The sequence below is a fragment of the Geotrypetes seraphini genome, chromosome 13, assembly GCF_902459505.1.
Source record: "Geotrypetes seraphini chromosome 13, aGeoSer1.1, whole genome shotgun sequence".
Lineage (NCBI taxonomy): Eukaryota > Metazoa > Chordata > Amphibia > Gymnophiona > Dermophiidae > Geotrypetes > Geotrypetes seraphini.
Genome location: NC_047096.1, coordinates 72,672,483 through 72,695,537, shown reverse-complemented (window position 1 = coordinate 72,695,537; position 23,055 = coordinate 72,672,483). Strand labels below are relative to the sequence as shown.

The 23,055-nt window shown below is 41.6% G+C and overlaps 1 protein-coding gene across 4 annotated transcripts in view; it reads left to right on the top strand.

Moving 5' to 3' along the window:
• Positions 1–23,055, top strand: part of DBF4B (DBF4 zinc finger B) — a 65,605-nt gene that overhangs the window by 28,046 nt on the left and 14,504 nt on the right. For 3 of the 4 annotated variants that reach the window (XM_033919140.1, XM_033919139.1, XM_033919137.1), the window contains 7 exons: positions 40–109; positions 4,404–4,471; positions 5,574–5,610; positions 7,062–7,107; positions 7,212–7,337; positions 8,514–8,646; positions 21,959–22,080. In XM_033919140.1, the coding sequence (XP_033775031.1) occupies positions 40–109; positions 4,404–4,471; positions 5,574–5,610; positions 7,062–7,107; positions 7,212–7,337; positions 8,514–8,646; positions 21,959–22,080 (602 nt within the window). The remainder of the gene's footprint in view (positions 1–39; positions 110–4,403; positions 4,472–5,573; positions 5,611–7,061; positions 7,108–7,211; positions 7,338–8,513; positions 8,647–21,958; positions 22,081–23,055) is intronic. The other variant, XM_033919138.1, reaches the window with a different exon arrangement.

Sequence of the window (23,055 nt, the reverse complement as noted above, 5' to 3'; positions counted from 1 at the left end):
GGGTGTCTTGTTCTTAACTTTGTTCTTCTCTTTCTCCAGGATGCTTTTGGAGGCAGCAGCCTGCTTGCCAATGCACAGTCCTGGGGAGTTCACATCCTGCATACAACTGGTATCCTTTCTTGCACTATGTGGTGTTACAGCATGAAATATTTGGACCTTTTTTTGATCCTATCCACACAAACCTCAAACAGTTATGATCTTATATTTAAATCATTTTATTAAAGTATAAAAAGAAACAATATTCTGTACAACTATTTTATAAATCACAAACAATACATAAGAAAGATCAACAAAACTGTCTACCGTCCTTCCTCACAAATATCCCCTACACTATTGGGAGAAAACTAAGCAAGCCAAATTACTATAGAATGCTACATAGAAAATTCATGCACACAGAACACAAATGCCAAATACATAATAGCTGACCAAAAAAAACATAAATTTAAATCAAAATCCCAAGAGGCCACACCTTGCAAGTAGTTCAACACCAAAGATCTATTCTATAGCGCAGTGTTTCTCAACTCGGTTCTGGTTACCCCCTTGCCAGTCAGGTTTTAAGGATATCCACCACCCCTCACCAACTCTCCTCCACCCCCAATGAATATGCATGAAATAAATTTGCATATAATGGAGGCAGTGTATACAAATCAAGTTTGTGCATATTCATTGTGGTTATCCTGACTGTCAAGGAGGTACTCCAGGATTGATTTTGAGAAACACTGTTGTAGCATCTCTTCAGACCTGCACAGACAGATGGGTTTATGCACCTCTACCAGCAAGTGGAGACTGAGAAATCCTGACATCCAAGTTATCTATAAATGGGCTGTACACTAGAGTTGGTCTGTTATCAGTCTCTAGTAGGCAGAGGTGGTAAGTCTATGCTAGGTCTGTTAGTTTCCAAATTAAAAAAAAGTAAAGGATCTCATTTCAGTGTTATGCTGGACTGAGGAGGAGGCCCACATTGGGGTCTCCTTGACCTTGGCAGTGCTGCACTTGGATGGCTGTGTCCCTCCTCCCCATCTTTTAGTGGTGCCTCAGCTGCTTTGCTCCGATTTTTCACAGGCAGCAGCTTTGAGAGCCTGTGGAGTCTGCTCATTAAAGTTATTAAACAACCTTTGGGAGAGGTGTGGCTGAGACAGAGATCAACTACAGATAAGTCATTTAACTATAGTTTTTAAGATTTCTAAAAACAATATTAAAAATGAGAAAATTTGAACATGAAATCATATGGATCAATCAATCATATGGATCTATAGAGTTATATACTCTTAACAGCTATCTGAAGATCCTATAGAATAGAATTGTTGAATTATGACCTACTATTTCTCTGGCATCACAGCTTCATCATCCTCCCCCAGAGTGCCAGTGATTGTCCTGGGAGGGGGAGGGTGTGGCGGATGATGATGATTTTTTTGATGATGACAGAGATAGCTCTGGGGCTGATCCCCTCTGGCCTGGAAGATCCTGGGACAGCAGAGGGATGCATGGATGAGCTGCCTCCGGGAGAGGACTCCTCATGAGGAGCTCATTGACCAGATTGCAGCAGTTTTACATTTTGAGGAGAAGCCAAAGGAGGCTCTCCCTGCTTAAGGGGACTAGAAAGGTTTTTAAATCCTTTCCAATACATCAAGGATGTGTTTTCAAATGCAATGGAAATCTCCAGCTGCCCCCTTTCAGGGGGCTCGCTCCATAGTGCATCTGTATTCCACCCCGAGTCAAACGGAGACCTTGTGGCTGCCTATAGTGGATGCAGTAGTCTCTGCCATTACTAAGAAGAGTACAGTGCTGGTTGATGGTGGCTCTGCTCTCATGTATCCTTAGGATCGGAGTATAGAATCCCTTTTGAAACAGTTTTGATGTAATGGTCTTGGTTGGTTAGGATCCCATCTGTGTGGGGCCTGGTAGTTGGGGTCTATTTTTGTTGGGTGGAACATGTTCTGGATAAGAGAGGCTGATGACTGAGTCTTAGTGGATCAATAACTAGCTATGACTGAGGTGGGAGCTTCTTATCTTTCGGATGCAATGTATTATTTATTGTGTTTGGCAAAAGCGTGGCATTAGACGTCTCTGCCAGGCAGTCTTTGTGACTATGTGGTAGGTTGGCAGATGCAGCTTCCAAGTCTAAGCTCACTCATATTCCTTTCAAGAGTTCCTTTTTATTTGGCAAAGAGTTTGGGTGACTCCAAAGTCCATCAGTTGCCAGAGGATAAGCCCAGACGGGCAGACAAGGGCCTTTCAGCCAGGAGGCATATATGTGAGGTTCATCGTTATAGGTCTGGTAGGGGGACTCCAACTCCAGAGGTCAGTATTTTCAGTGGACTCTTTCCTTTCAGGTCTGTTGTCGGTTGTACTCACTCGAGGAACGTAGAGAGAGAGGAGACATGATAGAGACGTTTAAATATATCACAGGCCGTATTAAGGTGGAGGATGATATTTTCTTTCTTAAAGGTTCCTTGGCCACAAGAGGGCATCCGCTGAAAATCAGGGGTGGGAAATTTCATGGCGACACCAGGAAGTTCTTCTTCACCGAAAGGGTAGTCGATCATTGGAATGAATTTCCACTTCAGGTGATTGAGGCTAGCAGCGTGCCAGATTTTAAAAGGAAATGGGATACACATGTGGGATCTCTAGGGGGGTAAAAAGGAAATGGGATACACATGTGGTAGCTCTAGGAGGGGTAAAATCAAGGGGGTGGGTCATTAGAATGGGCAGACTTGATGGGCTATGGCCCTTTTGTGCCGTCATATTCTATGTTTCTATGGTAAGTCATGACACTGGAGACATTTCCTCTACTGTCTCTTCCCACTCCCAGTGACTGCAGGAGTTTTATCCGGGGTGAACCCAAATAACTTTGGATCAGTAGATGCTAGAAGTTGTTCGTGACAGTTATGCGTTGGAATTTCTGCAATGCGGGTTGGAGAAAGATCTAGCCTGGTTGTCATTGTGGGTCCAGGTGGTAGCTTTGGTGGCTTTCCGAGGGGTAGTCTAAGGAAAGTAACTGGATACTCATCCCAATATCGTTCATTTTTTGCGGACAATTTGCCTTCTTTTTCCTCTACTGCATTCACCAGTGCCCACTTGGGATCTCAGTCTAGTCTCGTTGATCTTATTTGAGCCTCCTTTTGAGCCTTGAGGAGCCTGAGCCCTCAATGACCTCAACTTGAAGACATTATTTGTGGTTGCCATCACAACTGTACAGTGAGTTTCTGAATTACAGACCTTTTCTTAGCAGGCTCCCTTCCTCAAGTTCTCTACGAAGCATGTGGTCCTGCGTCCAGTTCCCTCCTTTCTTACAAAGGCTAAATGTCTTTTTTTTTTTTTTTTTTAATGTCAACCAGACTGTGTCCCTTCCAGTATTGGGTGATGGTGGCGGCTCACCTGACCAACAGCAGTTAACAGAAATTGGATGTTCAGAGAGTATTGTGTATGTATATCAAAAGGATTCAGGAATTTCGTTGCTTGTACAGTCTCTTTTTTTTCTGTTGGGAGGTCGTTGGAGAATGGAAGTGGCTTCTAAAGTCACTATTGTTCACTGGAATAAGGAGTAGGTTGCGTTGGCTTATGATTTGAAGAGGCAAGTTCCTGCCTTCCTCAAGGCTCACTCAACGAGGGGGGCAGGCAGTTTCTTTGTTTCCCCCCCCCCCCATAGACATTTGTAGTGTAGCAGTATGGTCGTCTTTACTTTCCTTTGTATGACACTGTTGTATGGATATTCAAGCAAGGCAGGATCCGGCCTTTGGGATGTATATGCTTTAGTCGGGGGTTCAGGGAGTCCTCCTCTTAATGGTCACTGCTTTGGTACTTCCCATTCATCTGTGCCAATCTGGAGTGACACTATAGAACAGGGGTGTCACAGTCCCTCCTCGAGGGCCCAATGGTTTGTCTTCAAAAAGTTAGGATAGGTCAAGGCTGTGGATGTTTTTGGTTCTTCCACATAGCTGGCTATATTTTATGACTCATTTCAAACAAACAAAAAAAATCAGAACATGGTTTGATGTGAGAAGTTTGGCCTTCTCTCTACTTATGATGCAACTTTATGTTCTTCTATATTTAATTTTCAACATTACATCCCCCTTCAAGCTTATTTATTTAACTGGTACTTCATTCAAATATCCTAGTTTCTTTTAAGAATGATTGCTCAAATAATTAGTATAGTGAGCTACAGGGCAAGAGTGATCAAATTATCTCTGAAAAAACCTAGACATTCCGAGTGTGGTTCCAAAATTAATCCAACTGGTCATTCTCCATTGTGGGCACTGTACTTAAAAAAAATTCCTTGCAAATTGAAATTCATTGGAGACCCATTCAAGGTATTTTTGCTTTTATTATTAGAACTATATATTTTTGCTGTCTTGTATGGTATTCAATAAAAGGCTTTCTCCTTAATTTTCTTTCCTCTGAAGAACTGTTGGATTTTGTGAAGCAACCCTCCCTAGAGGCAAGGAATTCCTTTAGTCAAAAGAAGTTTGAGGTATTGGTTTGTAATATGGAAAACGTGCTCAGGGTCCAGTATAGAGGTACACTAGAACCCTCCAGTCTCTGAAGAGGGGTGAGGAAAGGGTTGCATTTATAAAAAAACTTCAATTTTCAATATTACATACAAAAATATAAGCCGTGTCTTAAATACAAGAGAAAATATCATTGCATCAGATTAAGTCCAATCATCAGTCTGGCTTAAATAAATTTCTAATAAGTAATATTGGGATGAGAGATTAAAAAAAAAATGTAGAAGAATAATAATCAAAGGAAATTAAGCTCCCAAAAGTGAGAGGCACCACCATAGCCCAAAACCTAGGGCTTCTTTTACTAAGGTTCACTAACCATGCGCTAAACGCTAACTTGTGCCTGTTAGTCTATGGACGCGTTAGCATTTAGCACGCGCTAAAACGCTTAGCGCACCTTAGTAAAACAGGGGGTTAGTTTTACACCATATTTCTACTTAGCTTCATTACTAGTTCCAAAATTCTACTTCCTCCCGTTTTCCCTTCCTGGGGACTCAATAATTGCTCCAATTGTTTCGGTTCTGTTTGAAACTGTATCTGACAAAAGTGGGGAAACTTCAAGAAAAAAAGATATCCAGAGCACAAGAGTTCTCCATTTTAACTTTAGAAATCCCTACAGATCACCTGGGTCCTTTGGGAAAAATCAGGAAATACAACAAAATCCGAGGAACCACGGAAGTGTGCCTTTCTTTTACGAAAGTAATTAATCGGAACTGAATCTCTCTTAGCAGGGTTGCATTTTTAACATTTCTTCCTGGAAAGGAGGATACCGTCATGAACACTGCGGCAAGCAACCTGAGATTGTGGAAAAGGGCCTGAGCAGTATGGGTCTCTTCCCACCTTGAGGGGGAGTGTTGCTCTTAGCTTAGTAGGAGAGCCCTAGCTATGGTGCTAGAAGATCAAAAAGTACACATTTTCAAGGGAACTATTTTGGGTTCCTAGCTTTTTCTAAAGCATAAGTGGTTCAATATCGTAGCAAAAAAAACTGGGCATTTCCAAGTCACCCTTCTTAGCCAATGCTGTAGCATCCATTGGTCTTTTTCTGAACAAATATTCTTTCTACTTATTTAGGAGAGATGCCTTGGTACTGGAGTGAAGTTCCTGAAAGGTGAGGTTTTTTTTATTGTAAGCATGAACTCTCTTCACTTGTCTTCTACAGGATTCTGCTGATCTTGGCAAATTAGTTCAGGCCTTCAGTGTGTGTGTCATACAGTGTGCACATGGAGGATATCATGAAAAGTTTATAGGTTTATTTTAAAATTTGATAAATTGCCTATACGTAGTTTCTAGGCAGTTTTACAGTTAAAATTAGCGGGTTGCTTTACAATAACCAATACATTTAAGAACAATAACCGTGACATATTGATTTACTTGAACAATAGGATAGGGGGGGAGAACTACAATATTGGATAGAAAAGAAACAATTAGGGCAAAAACAGAAGGCAGGCTAAAAAGAAGAGAGATCTTGGGAATGAGAGATCTTCAGTATTTAATTATAAATTCTTATATACCACCTCCTCAGGTCAACAAGACATTCAAGGAGATTTACAAGGATTGTGAAATCCTTTAGCTCAGTCTAACATTTATTTAGTCATTTCTTCAATTTTCAATACCGTTCTCCCAAGGGATTATGGATATGGATTATGTCCTGATAAGGATGTTTAAATGTTGTAAGCATCTTTGAATAAAAATGCTTTTAATTTGAATTGTGTCATTGATGTATCTTCTCTTAAGGTAATTGGAGCGGCATTCCACAATGATAGAGCGGTTACTGAAAAGATAGATGTCCACATTGTATTGATATAATTTAAAGGCGGTATAGATAATAGATGCTATGAGGTTGATCTAGTGATCTCGAAGGAGTATAGGGAATGAGATCCTTATTTATAAATTCTGGTCTGTTAGAGGCATGAGTTTTGAAGGTTAGCAGAAGAATTTTGTAAGTGATCGAATATCCAATTAGTAACCAATGTGCTTTTATTAACAGTGGGGTCACACGATCGTATTTTTTGGAGTTATGATTTTGATAGCAGTGTTCTGAATGATTTGTAACCTCAGTTCTTTTTGGGTGATGCCCTTATAAAGTGAATTACAATAATCGAGATATGAAATTACTATTGAATGTATTAGAATGTTAATGAAAGAAGAATCCAAAATTTTAGATAGAGAGCGAATAAATTGTAACCTGTAAAAACATTTGCTGACCACTGTACTCATTTATTCATGGTATGACAAGTTAGAATCAAGAGTAGCAACTAGGAGTTTTATTGAGGAAACTATCTGTACCTGAATTGATTTGATCTGAATGGGACATGAAAGAGAGATACTTTTCCTGGGCAGGGGTGGGTCAGAGTCGGCCAAAAAGTTATTCGTGAATTTTCAATATTTGTGGGTCGGCTCTGCCCCTAACCCCCACGAATATTGAGGGAGGGGTGCAGTCCAGAGTTTTTTAATGCAGTGATGTGAGTTTAGCTGCTAGATGGATTGACTGCTGGAAGTAGGAGTAAGTCTAGGCTGATTCAGGGGCCAACACTCTAATCCTACCTTTCATTTCTCCAGTGATGAAATTAAAATCTCCTTTCTTGAAGATTGAAGATACCAGCAGGTGAGGCAGGATACTGTTGATTGTGAAATTTGCTTCCAAATTATTGTTCCCTTCCTCAGTTCTGACTTTACCACATTGCTTTTTTTTTTGTTTGTTTCTTGCAGGCTGTTCAGGCCTCTCCATCACCGATTCCAGTGTTTCCCTGAACTGAATTATTTGGCACCCAGAGGAGTTAACCCATATAAACAACAAAAGTTCCTATCCAGCTCTCATAAACTGGGCAAGACCGAGTAAGTACTGTACCTAGGGTGTTCATCATGTCAGCTGTATTTGTGGGTAGGTATGTGGCTTATTTTTTCCCCTTCTATTTGATTGTCCTCTACTCAACTTCTTGACAGTGGTAACCTGACCCAACTGCACTGACTTGACTTGTGGCAACAGGGATTAAAATTCTGAGACACACTAGACCTTCATTGGTGGCTCCTGAAACTATTCCCTAGCCTTCCTCCCTACCTCCCCCACCTACCCCCAAAATACTTTTTCATCTAGATCACAGACTGTCCTGGCTCTGAGTTGGGCACACACAGTTCCTGCATCTGACTTGTAGATGTAGAAATATTTTGACTTTCTCTCCTCTTTGGTTGGTTGTTCCGCTGCATATGATTCTCTAGAATTTGGGAAACATCAGGTATGATGGAAAGGTCTCTCCTTTCTCCAGTTTCCTCCTTTTATTGTAAATGGTATCTGGTTTTACCATTGAAGGTTCTAGGTTAGGATTAGAACATTTAATGATGGTATTACTTTCCAGGGTGTCTGCAATAGGATATTGACTCTCGGTTATTTGGTAAAACATTTTAAATTTCCTAATTTTAGACTTTCTCCACGAATCTCAACACTATCTGATTTCCCTTTGGCTAGGGACTGTCATTATAAAAGATATCACAATCGACTGCTGTCCTATTAAGCAGCTATTTGGGATTCTGATCTTTGCCAGTTATTTTTTATCTCTACGTCTTATATGAATTTTAGAAAATTGTTAAAAACTTATCTATATATGAAGTTTTTGTAAAATTGTTTATATGTGAAGTTTTGAGAAAATTAATTTTTGTAGCTCACTGTTGATGTTCAGCTCCTCTTGAATTTGTTAAACCCCATAGATTGCAATGTATTGCAGTATACAAATTTTATGTTATATGTTATGTACCTGAGATCACTTTTGTCAGATGATGGCAGCTAATACTTACTGTGTAAATCTATGCATATGGAGAACTCTAAAAGTATCCAGGAAAAAAAGGCGGACTGTATTAAGAGCATGAATGCAGCCAATCCAAACTAACGGCAAAGGGGAAGGGAGAAAATAGAAATAGCTAAGAAGAGGAGGAGGGGAAGGCCTAGCTTATCATGCTGAATTTAGGGTAGGTGGGACACTTCAAGCCTTCTAATGACCATTTTTTTTTCTTTTCCAGAGACCCAGTGGGCCATGCCACCCATGGTGAAAGAGAGGAAGAGGAAAGGAATCTCAAACTGGCACCCACTGCACTAAAGAGAAAAAAGGGATTCTGTGAATGCTGCCGGCAAACCTTTCAGGAACTGGATATGGTGAGGGGAGCTGCTGGCTACATTTCTCCTGAAATGGATTTTTATATTGTTTCAGGTCAGGGTGAGAGACTAGAAATGACACATACTTTATTACATTTATTTATTTTATTTATTTCTTCCATTTGTGTATCGCATATACCTATACAAGCTCTTGGCGACATTACAGGCATTACAGGGTTAGAAGAGGGTAGGGAGGACAATGGAGGGCAGGAAGATACAGGAGGAGAAGAGGATAAGTGATTAGGTGTCAAATAGATGAGTTTTCAGTTTCTTCCAGAATTTGGTGGTGTTGGGTTCCGTCCTGGTCATTTCAGTAAGATCATGCCAAGTTTTTACGCCTAGAAAGGTGAGCAGATTTTACATTACATTACATTTATTCCGCCATTACTTTGCGGTTCAAGGCGGATTACAAAAGGAGTTATCTGGCCATTTCCAGAGGAATTAAAGAGTAGAGCGGGTTGCTTCAGAGAACTGGGACGAATCTTGCAGTGTTAGTTTGTCTTCAAGGATTTCTTGAATAGCAGGGTTATTTCTTTTCTGAATGATTTGTAGTCTGGGGTTGTTATCAATAAATTGGAGAGTTGGTAGTCTAGTTTTGCTGCTTGTGTGGCTAGAAGGCCATCGTACAGTTTTTTTCATTTGATGTCTCTGATTGGGGGGTGCGTGAATGGTGTGTGGGTTCTCCTTTGGTTGTGGTAGTTAATAATAATAATAATTTTATTCTTATATACCGCCAAAGCCATAGTAGTTCGAGGCGGTTCACAATAAGAGGAGCTGGACAATCAGCGAAGATAGGTACAAAGAAGGTATTAAAGTACATGAAGCGGATACAGGAAAAAGAGAGCAGGAGCCTGCTGCAAACAATCAGCGAGAGTGGGGCACTGGACAGACATCAATTCCAGTAGGCCAAGAGCAGAGAGGAAATGAGAGGACGTGGTAAAAATTAGATGGAGTAAAGCGATAGGGCAAAGGAAGCAATTAGGATACAAATCGGTTGAACAAGTTTGTTTTACTAGTTTTCTAAAACTTAGATAGGAGGAAGCGTGTGTTATTAAGATGCTCAGCCAGTTGTTCATTTGGCCTGCTTGGAAAGCAAGTGTTCTGTCTAGGTATCTTTTGTATCGGCAGGCCTTTATTGATGGGTGGGTGAACATAAGGACTCTGTGTGTAGGTCTGCTGGGGTAGTCCGAGTTGAAATGTGCAACTAGGTATGTGGAGGCCGAGCCAAGTATAGATTTAAAACAAAGACAGGAAAACTTGAACAAGACTCTTGCCTCCAGGGGCAGCCAGTGAAGTTTTTGGTAATAGGGGGTTATGTGGTCCCATTTTTTAATGCCGAAAATCAGTCAGACGGCTGAGTTTTGGATGATTCGGAGTCTTTGAATAGTTTTCTTGAAAGATCCCAGATAAATGATGTTGCAGTAGTCGAGTAAGTTTAGTATGGAGGCTTGCACCACTAAACGGAATGAGGTTGCATTGAAGTACTTTCTGATGGTTCTTAAGTTTCCATAGAGTTGAGAAGCCTTTTTTAATCAATAGCTCTGTGTGCGCTTCAAGAATAAGGTGACGGTCCAGGGTAACTCCCAGAATTTTTATGGAGTTGACAATAGGATAGACTTGACCATTCAAGGAAATTGAAGTCTTTGAGTTTGTCATTCAGGCTAGCTAGGAAGAATTTGGGGTTTTTTTAGTTGAATTTCAGTTTGAATTGGGCCATCCATTGATCGATTTGCTTTAATATGAATGCCAGGTGGTTCTTTGTTTCAGGGGATAGGTTTGTTAGGGGGAAAACTAAAGTGATGTCTGCATAAATGTAAAATATGACTTTTAAGCTTTGCAGTAGGTTCCCCAATGGGGCTATGTAGATGTTAAATAGTGTAGGGGAAAGGGGGGAACCTTGCGGGACTCTACATGAGTTGGCCCAGCAATAGGAATGATCATTGTCACTGTAAACTTGGTATGAGCGTTTCCTTAAAAAACCCTGGAACCATTTTAGGACATTACCCGAAAGGCCAATTTACTCCAGACATTCAAGTAGGATGTCATGATCGACTAGGTCGAAAGCGTTACTTAAGTCGAATTGCAGGACAAGAGCGCTTGTACCCTGACTGAATAATCTGTGGAGAGAATCTAGTAGAAAGGCAATAACTGTTTCCGTGCTAAACCCCAGACGAAAACCTGATTGGTTGTCGTACAGTATGTTGAATTTATCCAGGTAAGCTACTAAGTTCTGGTTAACCAGGCCTTCCATCAGCTTTATAAAAAATGGGATGCTCGCAATGGGTCTGTAGTTTGTGGTCAGCTTAATGGATTCCTTGGGGTTTTTTTATGATCGGAGTGATCAGAATTTGGCCTGAGGCATCGGGAAAAGTGCCTGACAGTAGTAGAGAGGAGAGCCAAGTATGTAATTTGGCTTTAAAGGAGACTGGGGCAACTTTCATAATGTTTGGTGGGCAACAGTCTAATTTGCAGTAGGAGTCAGCGTATTTTGAATAGAATTTGCAGAATTGAAGCCAGATGGGGGTGTTAAAATTATTCCAGAACATGTCTATCCTAGGTTCGACTGGGCAACTGGGTAGTTCGAATGATTGGTTGTAGTGGTCGAAAGGATGAATCTCAGGTTGATAATTTTGTTGTTGAAAAACTCAGCCAGCGCATCGGCCGATGGTGGAGAGTCTAAGGTAGGGTGGGAAAAGGACTGTATGTCGTAGAGATTGTTGACTAGTTTAAAAAGATTTCTGGTGTTATTGTTTGGCGAACCAATTTTTTGTGCGTAGAAATTAGTGCATTTTTCTGTAATTAGATTTTTGTAATCTTTTTTAATTTTTGTCTCCAGTTTGCTCTCTCCTTACTGTCACCTGATTTCAACCATTGTCTCTCTAGTTTTCATAATTCCCGTTTCATTGTTCCCAGCTCGGCGTCGAACCAACCTTCCAGATCTTTGTTTCTCATTTTTCTTGATTTGATGGGGGCCATTTTGTTTAATATCTGCGTGCTCGTGTTGGTCCAAGAATCTAACGAGAAGGAGTTGGGGTCGGGGTTAGATGTGATGTTGTAATGTGACTAGAATTCCACAGGGTTTACCAAGCCTCTAGTGGCTATTGTTTTTTTATTCCTTTTTGCCGCCTTGGATTTGGATGGGGGAAGACTTGTTTGCCAGTTGAACTGGAAGTTACATAATTGGTGGTCTGACCAGAGAGAGTCTGACCAAGCGGAATGATCCCAGAGGAGCTTGGGGTGGACTAATTATTTGGAGGAAAAGGTTACTAGATCAAGTTGATGACCTTTTTGATGTGTCTTTACTGGGGGCGGCGTGAAGAAATCTAGAGAAGCAATGAAGGAAAGAAGATCTTTGGTGTTGCACTGTTCTTCCTGCTCTAGGTGAATGTTCAGATCGCCGGTCAGTAGGTTATAAGGTCCCGCGGTTGAGTTGGTAAGGAGAAATTCAAAGAAGTTATCCTTGGCGGTGGACCATTTTTTGGGTGGGATATAGAACAGTGTGATGATTAAGCCGTCGTCTAGCTGGTTTGCTGTTATTTTGCAAGAGAAAATTTCAAGCTCTGTTGAGGATTGTGAGGCTAAGATGGAATATTCAAATGAGTCTCTTACAATAATGGCTAAACCTCCCCCTCTTCCCCTGCTTCTTGGTTGGGAAATGATTTTAAACCCAGGTGGGAGGCAGTCGCGTATTATGATATCACTGTCAGAGACCAGCCAAGTTTCAGTTAGAAGCAGAAAGTCAGGGTTGGTCTCCTCTAACCAGTCTTTTACCAGCTGGGATTTGTTCCTAATAGAATGAATGTTTAAGTAAAAGCCTTGGACCTTTGGTAGAGGGGGGGTCTATAGTTGCTGAGTAGGTAATTTTCTTCAACTTCCGCTGTTTTTTACACTGGGGTTTGATTGGTTTACGTGAAGGTGGAACAACTGGGATTTGAAATGGGCCCCATTCGGAACAGTCGTGTAAATATCGATGGGCTGTCATGTGGGGACCTAGATTAGTAAACCGAGGCCTGGTGAGGATTGGGATAGGCATAGCGTGTAGAGCATCTGCTGACCAGCTTTTGAAGCAGGACCAATAGAACATAAGAAACAGTGTAAAAATATTATTTAAGGAGGCCATAATGGTATATAAGTAACCAAGATCAGATAGCTTTGTTTGGAAAAGGGGTAGAAGGGTGACTATGCAATAAGCATGCAAATACTTATCAGAGTTATCCAGCCGGTTCGCCTTGAGGTGTGATCTTGTAAGATGTTGGGAGAGACCGAAGTAGCAGGCGTCAGTTGTTTGAGGAGCGGGAGAGGGTGGACAGGATGTTCTTCCTGCTGGGTTTTGACTCGCCCCGACACTGGAGAGATGGGTTGTTCAGGGGGTAGGCTCCTGAAAATAGGCCGCGCAGGCTCTTCGTAACGGCGCGCGCTAAGGCACGTGCCTTAGCCGGCGCACCGAATGGCTGAGCGCAGTTCCTCGGCTTGAATTTAAAGAATAAGTTCCCGACTGTCCAGGGAGGGGGCGGAGCAAGCTCGCATGCACGACGGTGGAACGGAGCTGGAACGAGGCTCCCAGGTCGGCCCTGACCGGCGGGAGCTGGCCGCTGGCGCTGGTGCGGGTGGGCTCCCTCTGCACTGGGTTCCAACTGAACCCGACTGGACCCCTAGCTGAGGAGCGCCGTTCCTCGGCTTGAATTCAAAGAACAAGTTCCCGACTGTCCAGGGAGGGGGCGGAGCAAGCTCGCACGCCCGACGGTGGAACGGAGCTGGAACGAGGCTCTCAGGTCGGCCCTGACCGGCGGGTGCTGGCCGCTGGTGTGAGTGGGCTCCCTCTGCACTGGGTTGCACTGGGTCCTGACTGGAACGAGGATTAGGATTAGTTAGGATTAGGTGGTTGTTCAGTTAGGCTGGGCTGTCTCCGTTTATGATTTTAAATAGTAGGCAGTAGAATTTGAACAGTATTCTTGCTTGTATTGGGAGCCAGTGTGAGTCGAGGTATGCTGCAGTGATGTGGTCGTGTTTCCTCAGTGAATAGATAAGTCTTAGAGCTGTGTTTTGAACTGTTTATAGTTGTTTTGTCATGGTTGCGGGGCAGGTGAGATAGAGAATGTTGCAGTAGTCTAGAAGACCTAGGACTAGGGACTAGACCAAGAGCTGGAATTGTGTTCTGTCGAAGAATTTTCGAACTTGCCTTAAGTTTCTCATGACCGTGAATTATTTTTGTATTGTTTTGTTGATTTGTGGTTGCATGGTACAGCATCTGTCTATAGTCATTCCTAGAAGTTTTAGAGTGGGTTGTATGTGGTATGTGATTGAGTTTATTACTAGATTTGTTATGGTTGGGGTTTTATTATTTTCAAGGAGAATGAATTTTGTCTTGTCTGGGTTCAGTTTCAGTTTGTGATTTTTCATCCATGTTGCTATTGTTTCAAGTGTCCTGTGTAGTGTGTCTGTCATGGAGGATGTTGGTTGGTCAAAAGGAAGGAGAATGGTGATGTCGTTGTCAACCTTATAATCTCCCTGGGCATGCTCAGGCCAATTCTTTCTGTAAACTGCCTAGAACTGAAAGGTATTGGCAGGATAGAAGACACCAATGTAATGTAATGTAACTACAGATAGAACTACAGATTTGTCCTTTAGGCTATCCAGAATGTTCATAATCAAAATCTTATATTTCTAATATTGAAAGCCAGATAGAAACATGATGGCATATAAAGGCCAAATGGCCCATCTAGTTTGCCCATCTGCAGTAACCATTATCTCTTTCTCTCTCTGAGAGATCCCACATGCCTATCCCAGGCCCTTTTGAATTCAGACAGTCTCTGTCTCCACCACTTCTTCCGGGAGATTGTTCCACGCATCTACCATCCTTTCTGTAAAAAAGTATTTCCTTTGATTACTCCGGAGCCTATCACCTCTTAACTTCATCCTATGCCCTCTCATTTCTGAGCTTCCTTTCAATTGAAAGAGACTCGACTCATGCGCATTTACTCCACATAGGTATTTAAACATATACATATTGAGATCTTTAAGTCTGTCCCTATACGCCTTAAGATGAAGACCATGCACCATTTTAGTAGCTTTCCTCTGGATTGACTCTATCCTTTTTATATCTTTTTGAAGGTGCGGCCTCCTGAATTGAACACAATATTCTAAATGAGATCTCACCAGAGTCTTATACAGGGGTAACAATACCTCCTTTTTCCTACTGGCCATACATCTTCCTATGCACCCTAGCATTCTTCTAACTTTTGTCGTCACCTTTTCAACCTGTTTGTCCACGTTAAGATCATCACATAAAATCACACCCAAGTCCTGCTCTTCTATCGTGCACAAAAGTTCTTCACCCTATAAATTGTGCCATTCCTTCGGGTTTTTGCAGCCCAAATGCATGACCTTGCAATTCTTAGCATTAAATTTTAACTGCCAAATTTCAGACCATTCTTCAAGCTTCGCTAGGTCTTTCTTCATGTCATTCACACTATCCGGGGTGTCTACTTTATTGCAGATTTTGGTATCATCCACAAAGGGCAAATCCTACCTGACAGCCCTTATAAGCAATATCGCTTATAAAATGTTAAAAAGAGCAGGCCCAAGAACAGAACCTTGAGGCACACCACATCCCTTTCCTCAGAGTGATCTCCATTGACCACTACCCTGTATCGTCTTTCACTAACGAGTTCCTGACCCAGCCTGTCTCTTTGGAGCCCGTCCCAAGAGCACTCAGTTTATTTATTAGCTGTCTGTGTGGTACACTGTCAAAGGCTTTGCTGAAATCTAAATACACCACATCTAGTGCACTTCCTCTATTCAATTCTCTGGTCACCCAGTCAAAGAAATTGATCAGATTTGTCTGACAAGACCTACCTCTAGCTAATCCATGTTGCCTCTGGTCCTGTAATCTACTGGATTCCAGAAACTTCACCATTCTCTGTTTTAAAAATGTTTCCATTAATTTGCTTACCACAGAAGTCAGACTTACTGGCCTGCAATTCCCTTCTTCTTCCTTACTTCTACTTTTGTGTAGAACAGTGGTCTGAAATTCACGGCCCGGGGGACCACATGCGGCCCACCAGGTACTATTTTGAGGCCCTTCAGTATTTTTATCATAATCACAAAAGTAAAATAACAGTTTCTTGATCATATGTCTCTTTAGCTATAAATTACAATATTATTATTAAGACTTAGCCAAAAGGAAAGATTTATAAATTATAAAGTTTTACCTCATGCAAAATTGTAATTTCTTTAATAAGACATTAACTATTTTTCTGTGGCCCTCCAAGTACCTACAAATCCAAAATGTGGCCCTACAAAGGGTTTGAGTTTGAGACCACTGATGTAGAGGGACCACAATATGAACTGCAAGCGGAGGTAGATGAAGGAGTCGATTTCTGGGATCACTGGACAACAACCAGCGCATCCATTTTAGATAAAATTGCCCCCAAATATAATAGCAAAAGCAGTGCAAATAAATATAATAAATGGTTCGACACCGAACTTCTAAAAATTAAACAACTAGCTAGACGACTGGAAAGAATTTGGTACAAAACAGGAGAATTGGCAGACCGTAACAAATGGAGAGCCAACATAAAAAGCTAAAACAATTGATAAAAGATAAACGTAAAGCATTCTACTCCACCAAAATCAACTTAATTTGCAGTGGTTCACAAGGAATCAATACAAAAGAGCTGTTCAACTTGATCACAAATTTATTTGACACCACTCGCTACACTCTACCCGTACACAACATTAAGTCACCCTCTGCGAATGATTTAGCACTGCATTTCGATTCAAAAATTTAAAACCTAAGAAACAACTGTTCAACAAATGACCCCAGTGATCATCAAATAGCTAACATTCAAGGAAATGAAATACCAGCAGATATTATCTGGAGTTCCTTTCAAGACTTAGAATGGAATAATTTTACCAAACTATATAACAAATGCTCTAAATCATATTGCATTCTGGACTCATGCCCCCGGAAATTATGAAAGCGGCGCCATTAAAATTTAAACTATCGTTACTACACTACTTAGCCCATAACCTAAAAAATGGGCTAAGTAGTCACATAATAATAACCCCAATCCTAAAAAATAGTAAAGAATCATCAGCTCTAATAACCAACTACAGACCAGAGGCATCCATTCCATTTATTGTAAAAATCATGGAGGGATTGGTACATACCCAATTGATGGAATATCTTAATCAGTTCTCTCTCCTACATGAAACTCAATCCGGGTTTAGACTTTTATTCAGTAAGGAGACAGTAATTGTGGCTATCCTAGATAATCTGCGTCTATTGTTTAGCAAGGGCCTCAATGCCCTGATCATGCAATTTGATATGAGCTCTGCCATTGATCTAGTAGACCATGGGAAAATGCTACAATGCCTAGACGCTATTGGTATCAGGGATGAGGTGTTGAACTGGTTTTGTGGCTTCCTTATGTCTCGTACTTATCAGGTACGTTTCAGTTATGATCTCTCCGATACCTGGAGCAATCCATCCGGTGTGCCGCTATCCCCATTGCTTTTCAATGTCTGCATGTCCTCACTGGGTGTGCAATTAACCAACCTGGAAATAAAATTATTCAGCTATGCAGATGACTTTACAATTATCATCCCATTTGCTAACTCTATCACGGAAACTATTCCCAAAGCATCAGAAGCTATAAACTTGATGGAGCAATGGATGACTGACTTCAAGCTCAAACTTAATTTAGAAAAAACTAAATTTTTTGTTGCTTTGCCACACCCTCTTGACACCAAAACACCTCTATGCATCAATAAACTTAGTTACCCAATTCAGTCTACCATGAAGATACTGGGTGTAACTCTGGATCAATGCCTAACCATGAAAGACCAGGTGGACTTCTTAATCAGAAAGGGTTTTTTTCACTCTCTGGAAACTTAGATCCATCAAATCATATTTTGATACGTCAGCATTCAGAATCCTGGTACAATCCCTCGTACCAAGTCAACTTGATTACTGTAACATCGCCTATTTAGCAATTTCCCAAAAGAATATGCGACATTTACAATTAATGCAAAATGCAGCGGTCAGACTAATCTTCGGACTAAAGAAATTTGATCACGTGACACCTTACTACCGGCAGTTGCACTGGCTACCAATGGAAGCACGCGTAAAGTTTAAGTTTGCTTGCCTCTGCTTTAAAGTACTATACGGACTAGCTCCTAAATACATAACTGACCTTTTCTCCTTCTCAGCCAACAGACACAAGAGAAGCTCACACCCGAACTTCGTTTCCTCCCCAGTTAGAGGATGTAAACTGAAAAAACACCATGAACACCTTCTCTCACATCAGGCAGCATTATGGGCTAAAGTTCTAGAACAATTGCTTTCGCCCACTACTTATGAGGAATTCAGGAAGCGCCTAAAAACATATCTGTTCCTGAAATATCTAGACAGCTGACCCGTACATCTCTTTCTCCTCAATACGGTTCTCTTGACCTATTAACCACCTTCTTTCACCTCTTAAGTTCATTCAATTTGTAACGTCTTTTAATCTTTTTTAAACCGCATAGAACTTCACGGTACTGCGGTATATAAACTGTTATTATTATTATTATTATCTGCCCTTCTCCAGTCCTCCGGTACCACTCACGACTCTAGAAAAGCATTGAAAAAGTCAGCAGAGCTTCAGGCAATTTGCCTGGCGTTACTCGCTTCCAGCCCACTCTGGAAGGAAAAGTGCTGCGTGTGTTCTCTTACAAAATCACGGTGGTGGCATATATATTTCATCAAGCGGGCACAAGAAGCGCTCCCTCTGGGTTAGGAGGCTCACGTGCTGTTTCGCTGGGCGGAGTTACATTTTTTGTCTCTCTCAAGTCCTGGACCCAGGAGAATGGTCCCTCTCGTGGAATATTCTCTCGGGTCCATCTGATTGCACAGATGGCCTTGATGACGTCAGTAGAGAACTCGAAGGACAAGCGGTTTTTCAGTCAAAGAACGGAGTATGGAAACTCAGGGCTGAATGCCTTGGTTCAGCCCTGGCCAGCTCACGAGCTCCTTTGTGTTCCTTTTGTGGAATCCGGTTGGTTGGGTCATCCGCTGGATAGCGACGCATCTCAGCTTCATGATTCAAGTTGCTCCGAACTGGCCTCGTCTTCCATAGTTTGCAGATCTTAGTCTTCAGTGGGACAGGAAGCTCAACCTCCCTATTCCTAGCAACCTTCTCGGTCAGGGTCCGGTGCCCATGGAGACCCCCAGAGCGCTGTGGTCTTCTGGCATGGCTCTTGAGTGCTCAGCCTTGATGAGGCATGGTTATTCAGAGGAGGTCCTCTCGACACTCTTGTGGTTTTAAATTACCAGGTTTTTTTAAGCAGAGTGCTTTTTCCTATATCAATTTTTTAAGGTTTTTTGCATTGCTGCTGCTTTTTTCTGGTATTATAAGCCGATAATAGGTGTCTGTACTCCACGAAGCATAGTGTTTTGCGGTCTTTTAGGCTGAGGTCTATTTATTTATTTATTTAATTTGTTTTCTATCCCATTTTCCCCAAAGAGCTCAGAACAGGTTATGCTTGTTGAGTCTTGGAGTCTTGCTTGATAACTACGATAACTCGTATATTTGTGTACCTTAATAGTGGAGTTTTCCCATTGCAGGAAAATATTTGGTATAAACACACATTTTTTGTGCTTTACTACTATTTCATAAACTGTGCCTGGTAGCCAGGAAATGCATTTTGCAATCATGGATGGTGAACCTCCCAGGTACTAGAAATGAAGGAGTCAAGTTTATCAACTCCTTACTTGGGAAGCATGGGAGACTCATGGTTCTCTAAAATCGACCCCATCACAATCTTACCCCCCAAATCTGATCCCGTAAACTGTTAACCACTAATCTCTAACTAAGAAAGTCCCATTCAATTTGTAGAATCTTTCTAATTCATTGTAAACCGCATAGAACTTCACGGTCTTGCGGTATATAAACTGTTATTATTATTATAAAACAGAAAAAGGGTTTTTTAATGATTTGGAACAGTCCTGTGTTTTTAGTTCTTCTGTCACACTGCCAGTGACTTTATTTAGAGGGGGGAAAGTGCATGTGGGAAGGAGGGATAGGGGGATTAACTAGTAAACAGTATGTTTGAGACCTGATTGTTTATACCAGTGGTTCCCAACCCTGTCCTGGAGGACCACCAGCCAGTCGGGTTTTTGGGATACCCTAATGAATATGCATGAGAGATTTGCATATAATGGAGGTGATAGGTATGCAAATCTTCTCCATGCATATTCATTAAGGCTATCCTGAAAACCTGACTGGCTGGTCCTCCAGGACAGGGTTGGGAACCTGTTTATACCACTGTGCTCTGTAGTACTATTATTGTCTGTTGTATCTTTTTTACATGGTCGCTTCATAATAATAAAAAAGATTTCAACATAATGATTTGGAACAGTTATCTCCAAAATATGACATCAAAAGAGAGGAGCCTCATTTTGAACTCTTTATAAATAAGCTGGAATAGAATCCAACAGCCCCTTGTTCTCTGATATGTTTTCAAGTTTATTAGGTTTTTATATACCGCCTATCAAGGTTATCTAAGCGGTTTTACTATCAGGTACTCAAGCATTTTCCCTATCTGTCCCGGTGGGCTCACAATTTATCTAACGTACCTGGGGCTATGGAGGACTGAGTGACTTTCCCAGGGTCACAAGGAGCAGCGCGGGGTTTGAACCCACAAACCCAGGGTGCTGAGGCTGTAGCTCCAACCACTGCGCCACACACTCCTCCTGTATGTAGTTTATTGCCCTCTTTTCTCACCTCCAAATTTCATTTATGTAATCACCATTGGCCATAAGAACCCAGGCTGATGATGACATTTGATTAACTAGTCTGTGATGTACGGAGAGGGGTGGGTTGGCTTGGGGCTGGGAGTGGGGGAGAATGGGGGTTATTGTCATTGTTAAACTGTATTGTGTTGGATCGCTGTTTGTTCTGAGGATATGAAAATAATAAAAATATTTTTCAGCACAGAAGTAAATGTAAGCTTCAGATCATGGTCCAGATCTAGTGCAAACTTAACAGATTATGCTGCCCCTTCCAGTATGGAACACAAAAAAAGAGGCAGAAACCCCACGTAAAGTCAAACAGAACAAGTGGGGAGTTGGATAATAATAATAATAACTTTATTTTTCTATACCGCCATAGTCAGGCGACTTCTAGGCGGTTCACATTGAAAGAAGGCTGGACAGTCAGCGAATGATAAGGAGCCTAAAAAAGAAAAGTTACATGAACAGGGTACATACTAATTTAAGTTCCATGGGTAAAGAATACATGAAAATTGGAGCTTCCAGAGCTTGAATAGCGTTTACGGAGGGTATGTTTTAGTTTAAGGGTCAACTTTTTTCCTGGTGGCCCTTGCATAATATTACTTGTGAAAACACTGAAAACAATCAACCAGGGGCAGATTCCTGTAGTAGAGAATGACACGGGGACAAATTTGTCCTCATCCCCGCAGGAACTCAATTTCCCTGTTCTGTCCCCACAAGTTTTGTCATCGTCCCTGTCCCTGCTCCATTTCTGTAAGCTCTACCTTAACCGCACAAGCCTCGAACACTTATGATTTTAAACTGTTTGAGGCTTGTGCAGAGCAGGGACAGGAAAAGAACTTGCCGGGACATGATGGGAAAATGAGATCCCATGGGAACGGAGAAAAATTTGTCTGCATGTCATTTTTTATCCCAGCCCTGCATAACATGTGGCCCAAAACAGCTCTCACTGTGGACCGCGCCCAATATGGCTCTCACTCCGCGCTCCTGCTCATCCCCCCTAGTCTCACCTTTAAAAGCACTGCCGCTGCTTATCAAGAACCAGCAAGTTAATTACGGCAGCCTGCAGAGTGAACCTAGCAGGTTGCCGTCAGTCTCTGCAGCATGTTCCCTCTGTCGTGGTCCTGCCCCTGACGTCAGAGGCAACATCTGCGCACTTCCGAATGCCTCAAGCCGTGGCCACTACCTGTGGCCCTCGCTACATTTTCCGACTTTGTTTCAGCCCCGGATCATTTTTGAATTGTGCAGGCCTGCTCTATCCTGTAGCACACAACTGGTAACCTTCCTTCACTCTGTGCACTCAGTTTATCATTATCCTTTGTCATCTTCTACTCAGTCAGTTTCTTTAAACTAAGGCCCATATCAAGTGTGCACAGTTTATTTTTGAGCCACCTATGTGGAACCATGTCAAGGACCTCACTAAAATCTAAGTACAACCATTGTCTGATCGCTTACTCAAATCTGGGTTTTATTTTATGCTGCTTTGTGAGGCCATTGATACCTGGATGAATTCTGTTGCATTGGTTTTTCTTTTAGCACCTTCAGAGTGAGCCACACCTTTGCTTTGCACAGGATTCAACCCAGTATGTGCCAGTTGATCGCATTATCTCCCAGTTCACCGATTACTTTGTTGAGCTCCCAGCAACATCTACCTGCAGGTAAGCCTGTCCTTTTCAGGTATCTCCATCATCTATCGGGGTTCCCTTTCCAACTTTGTAAGGACAGGGTGATCCTCGCCTGTAAGGATAGTACTGAAAAGATGGGTAAGACCCTGAGTTCATTATATGTTAAGTATATAAAGCTGCACCTGAGAGTAAGGCTGGTAGTTTAAAAAAGACAAAACACAAACCCTTAAAATGTCTAGGAATTCATATATGAAATAAACAATTTTTTGCTGCTTCTTAGGCAGGAACTTACACCTCTTAGAATTTCACTCTTAGCACAAGGTGATAAATTGGTTTCTGCTGAAAGTTTTCAGAATACATCATGAACTGCATTTTCTTTTCTGCTGTAGACATGCTGGCTTTGTGCAAATATAGATAAAACCTTCTATGCTTAGACCTAGTGGGGAGCTGCTGTAGTCCTGGCACATGGAAGGTACCTGTTTGGTTTTGCTTCTACTGGTATGTTGGTGTACCTGGTCTAATAGCCAAACCAGGGGAACTTCTTTTTCACTGAATGGTGAGACAAGGCTAAAGAAAATCCAGGAAGAATGGGTGCTACATCTTCCTTCAGGTGTGCGAGATGTTAATTCCTGAAGACTATAAAAGGCTACAATGCTGACATAACTGTTCTGTAATATCTCCGCTGTCAGTTCTCAAGTCTTGTAATTCAGATTGATAACGTGTAGAGCACAGAGTCAATTGTTGCATCCTCCTTATTGCAGACTACATAAGCTGTTAGATGAAAATTATTTTTGCTTAGTTCTCCAGTCATTTGGTACTAAATTCCACCAATTATTGCAATATTTCCTATGTATAAATTTGAGCAAATATGTTCTTAAAGCTCTTTACAGAATCAAAATATGGCAGCTCAGCTAGTGCTTGGGTTTGCTTTGAATTACCATATTTCACATTTGAAATGAATACACTGAGGGTCCTGAAGGCAATTTAATCGGTATAAATTAGGTAGTT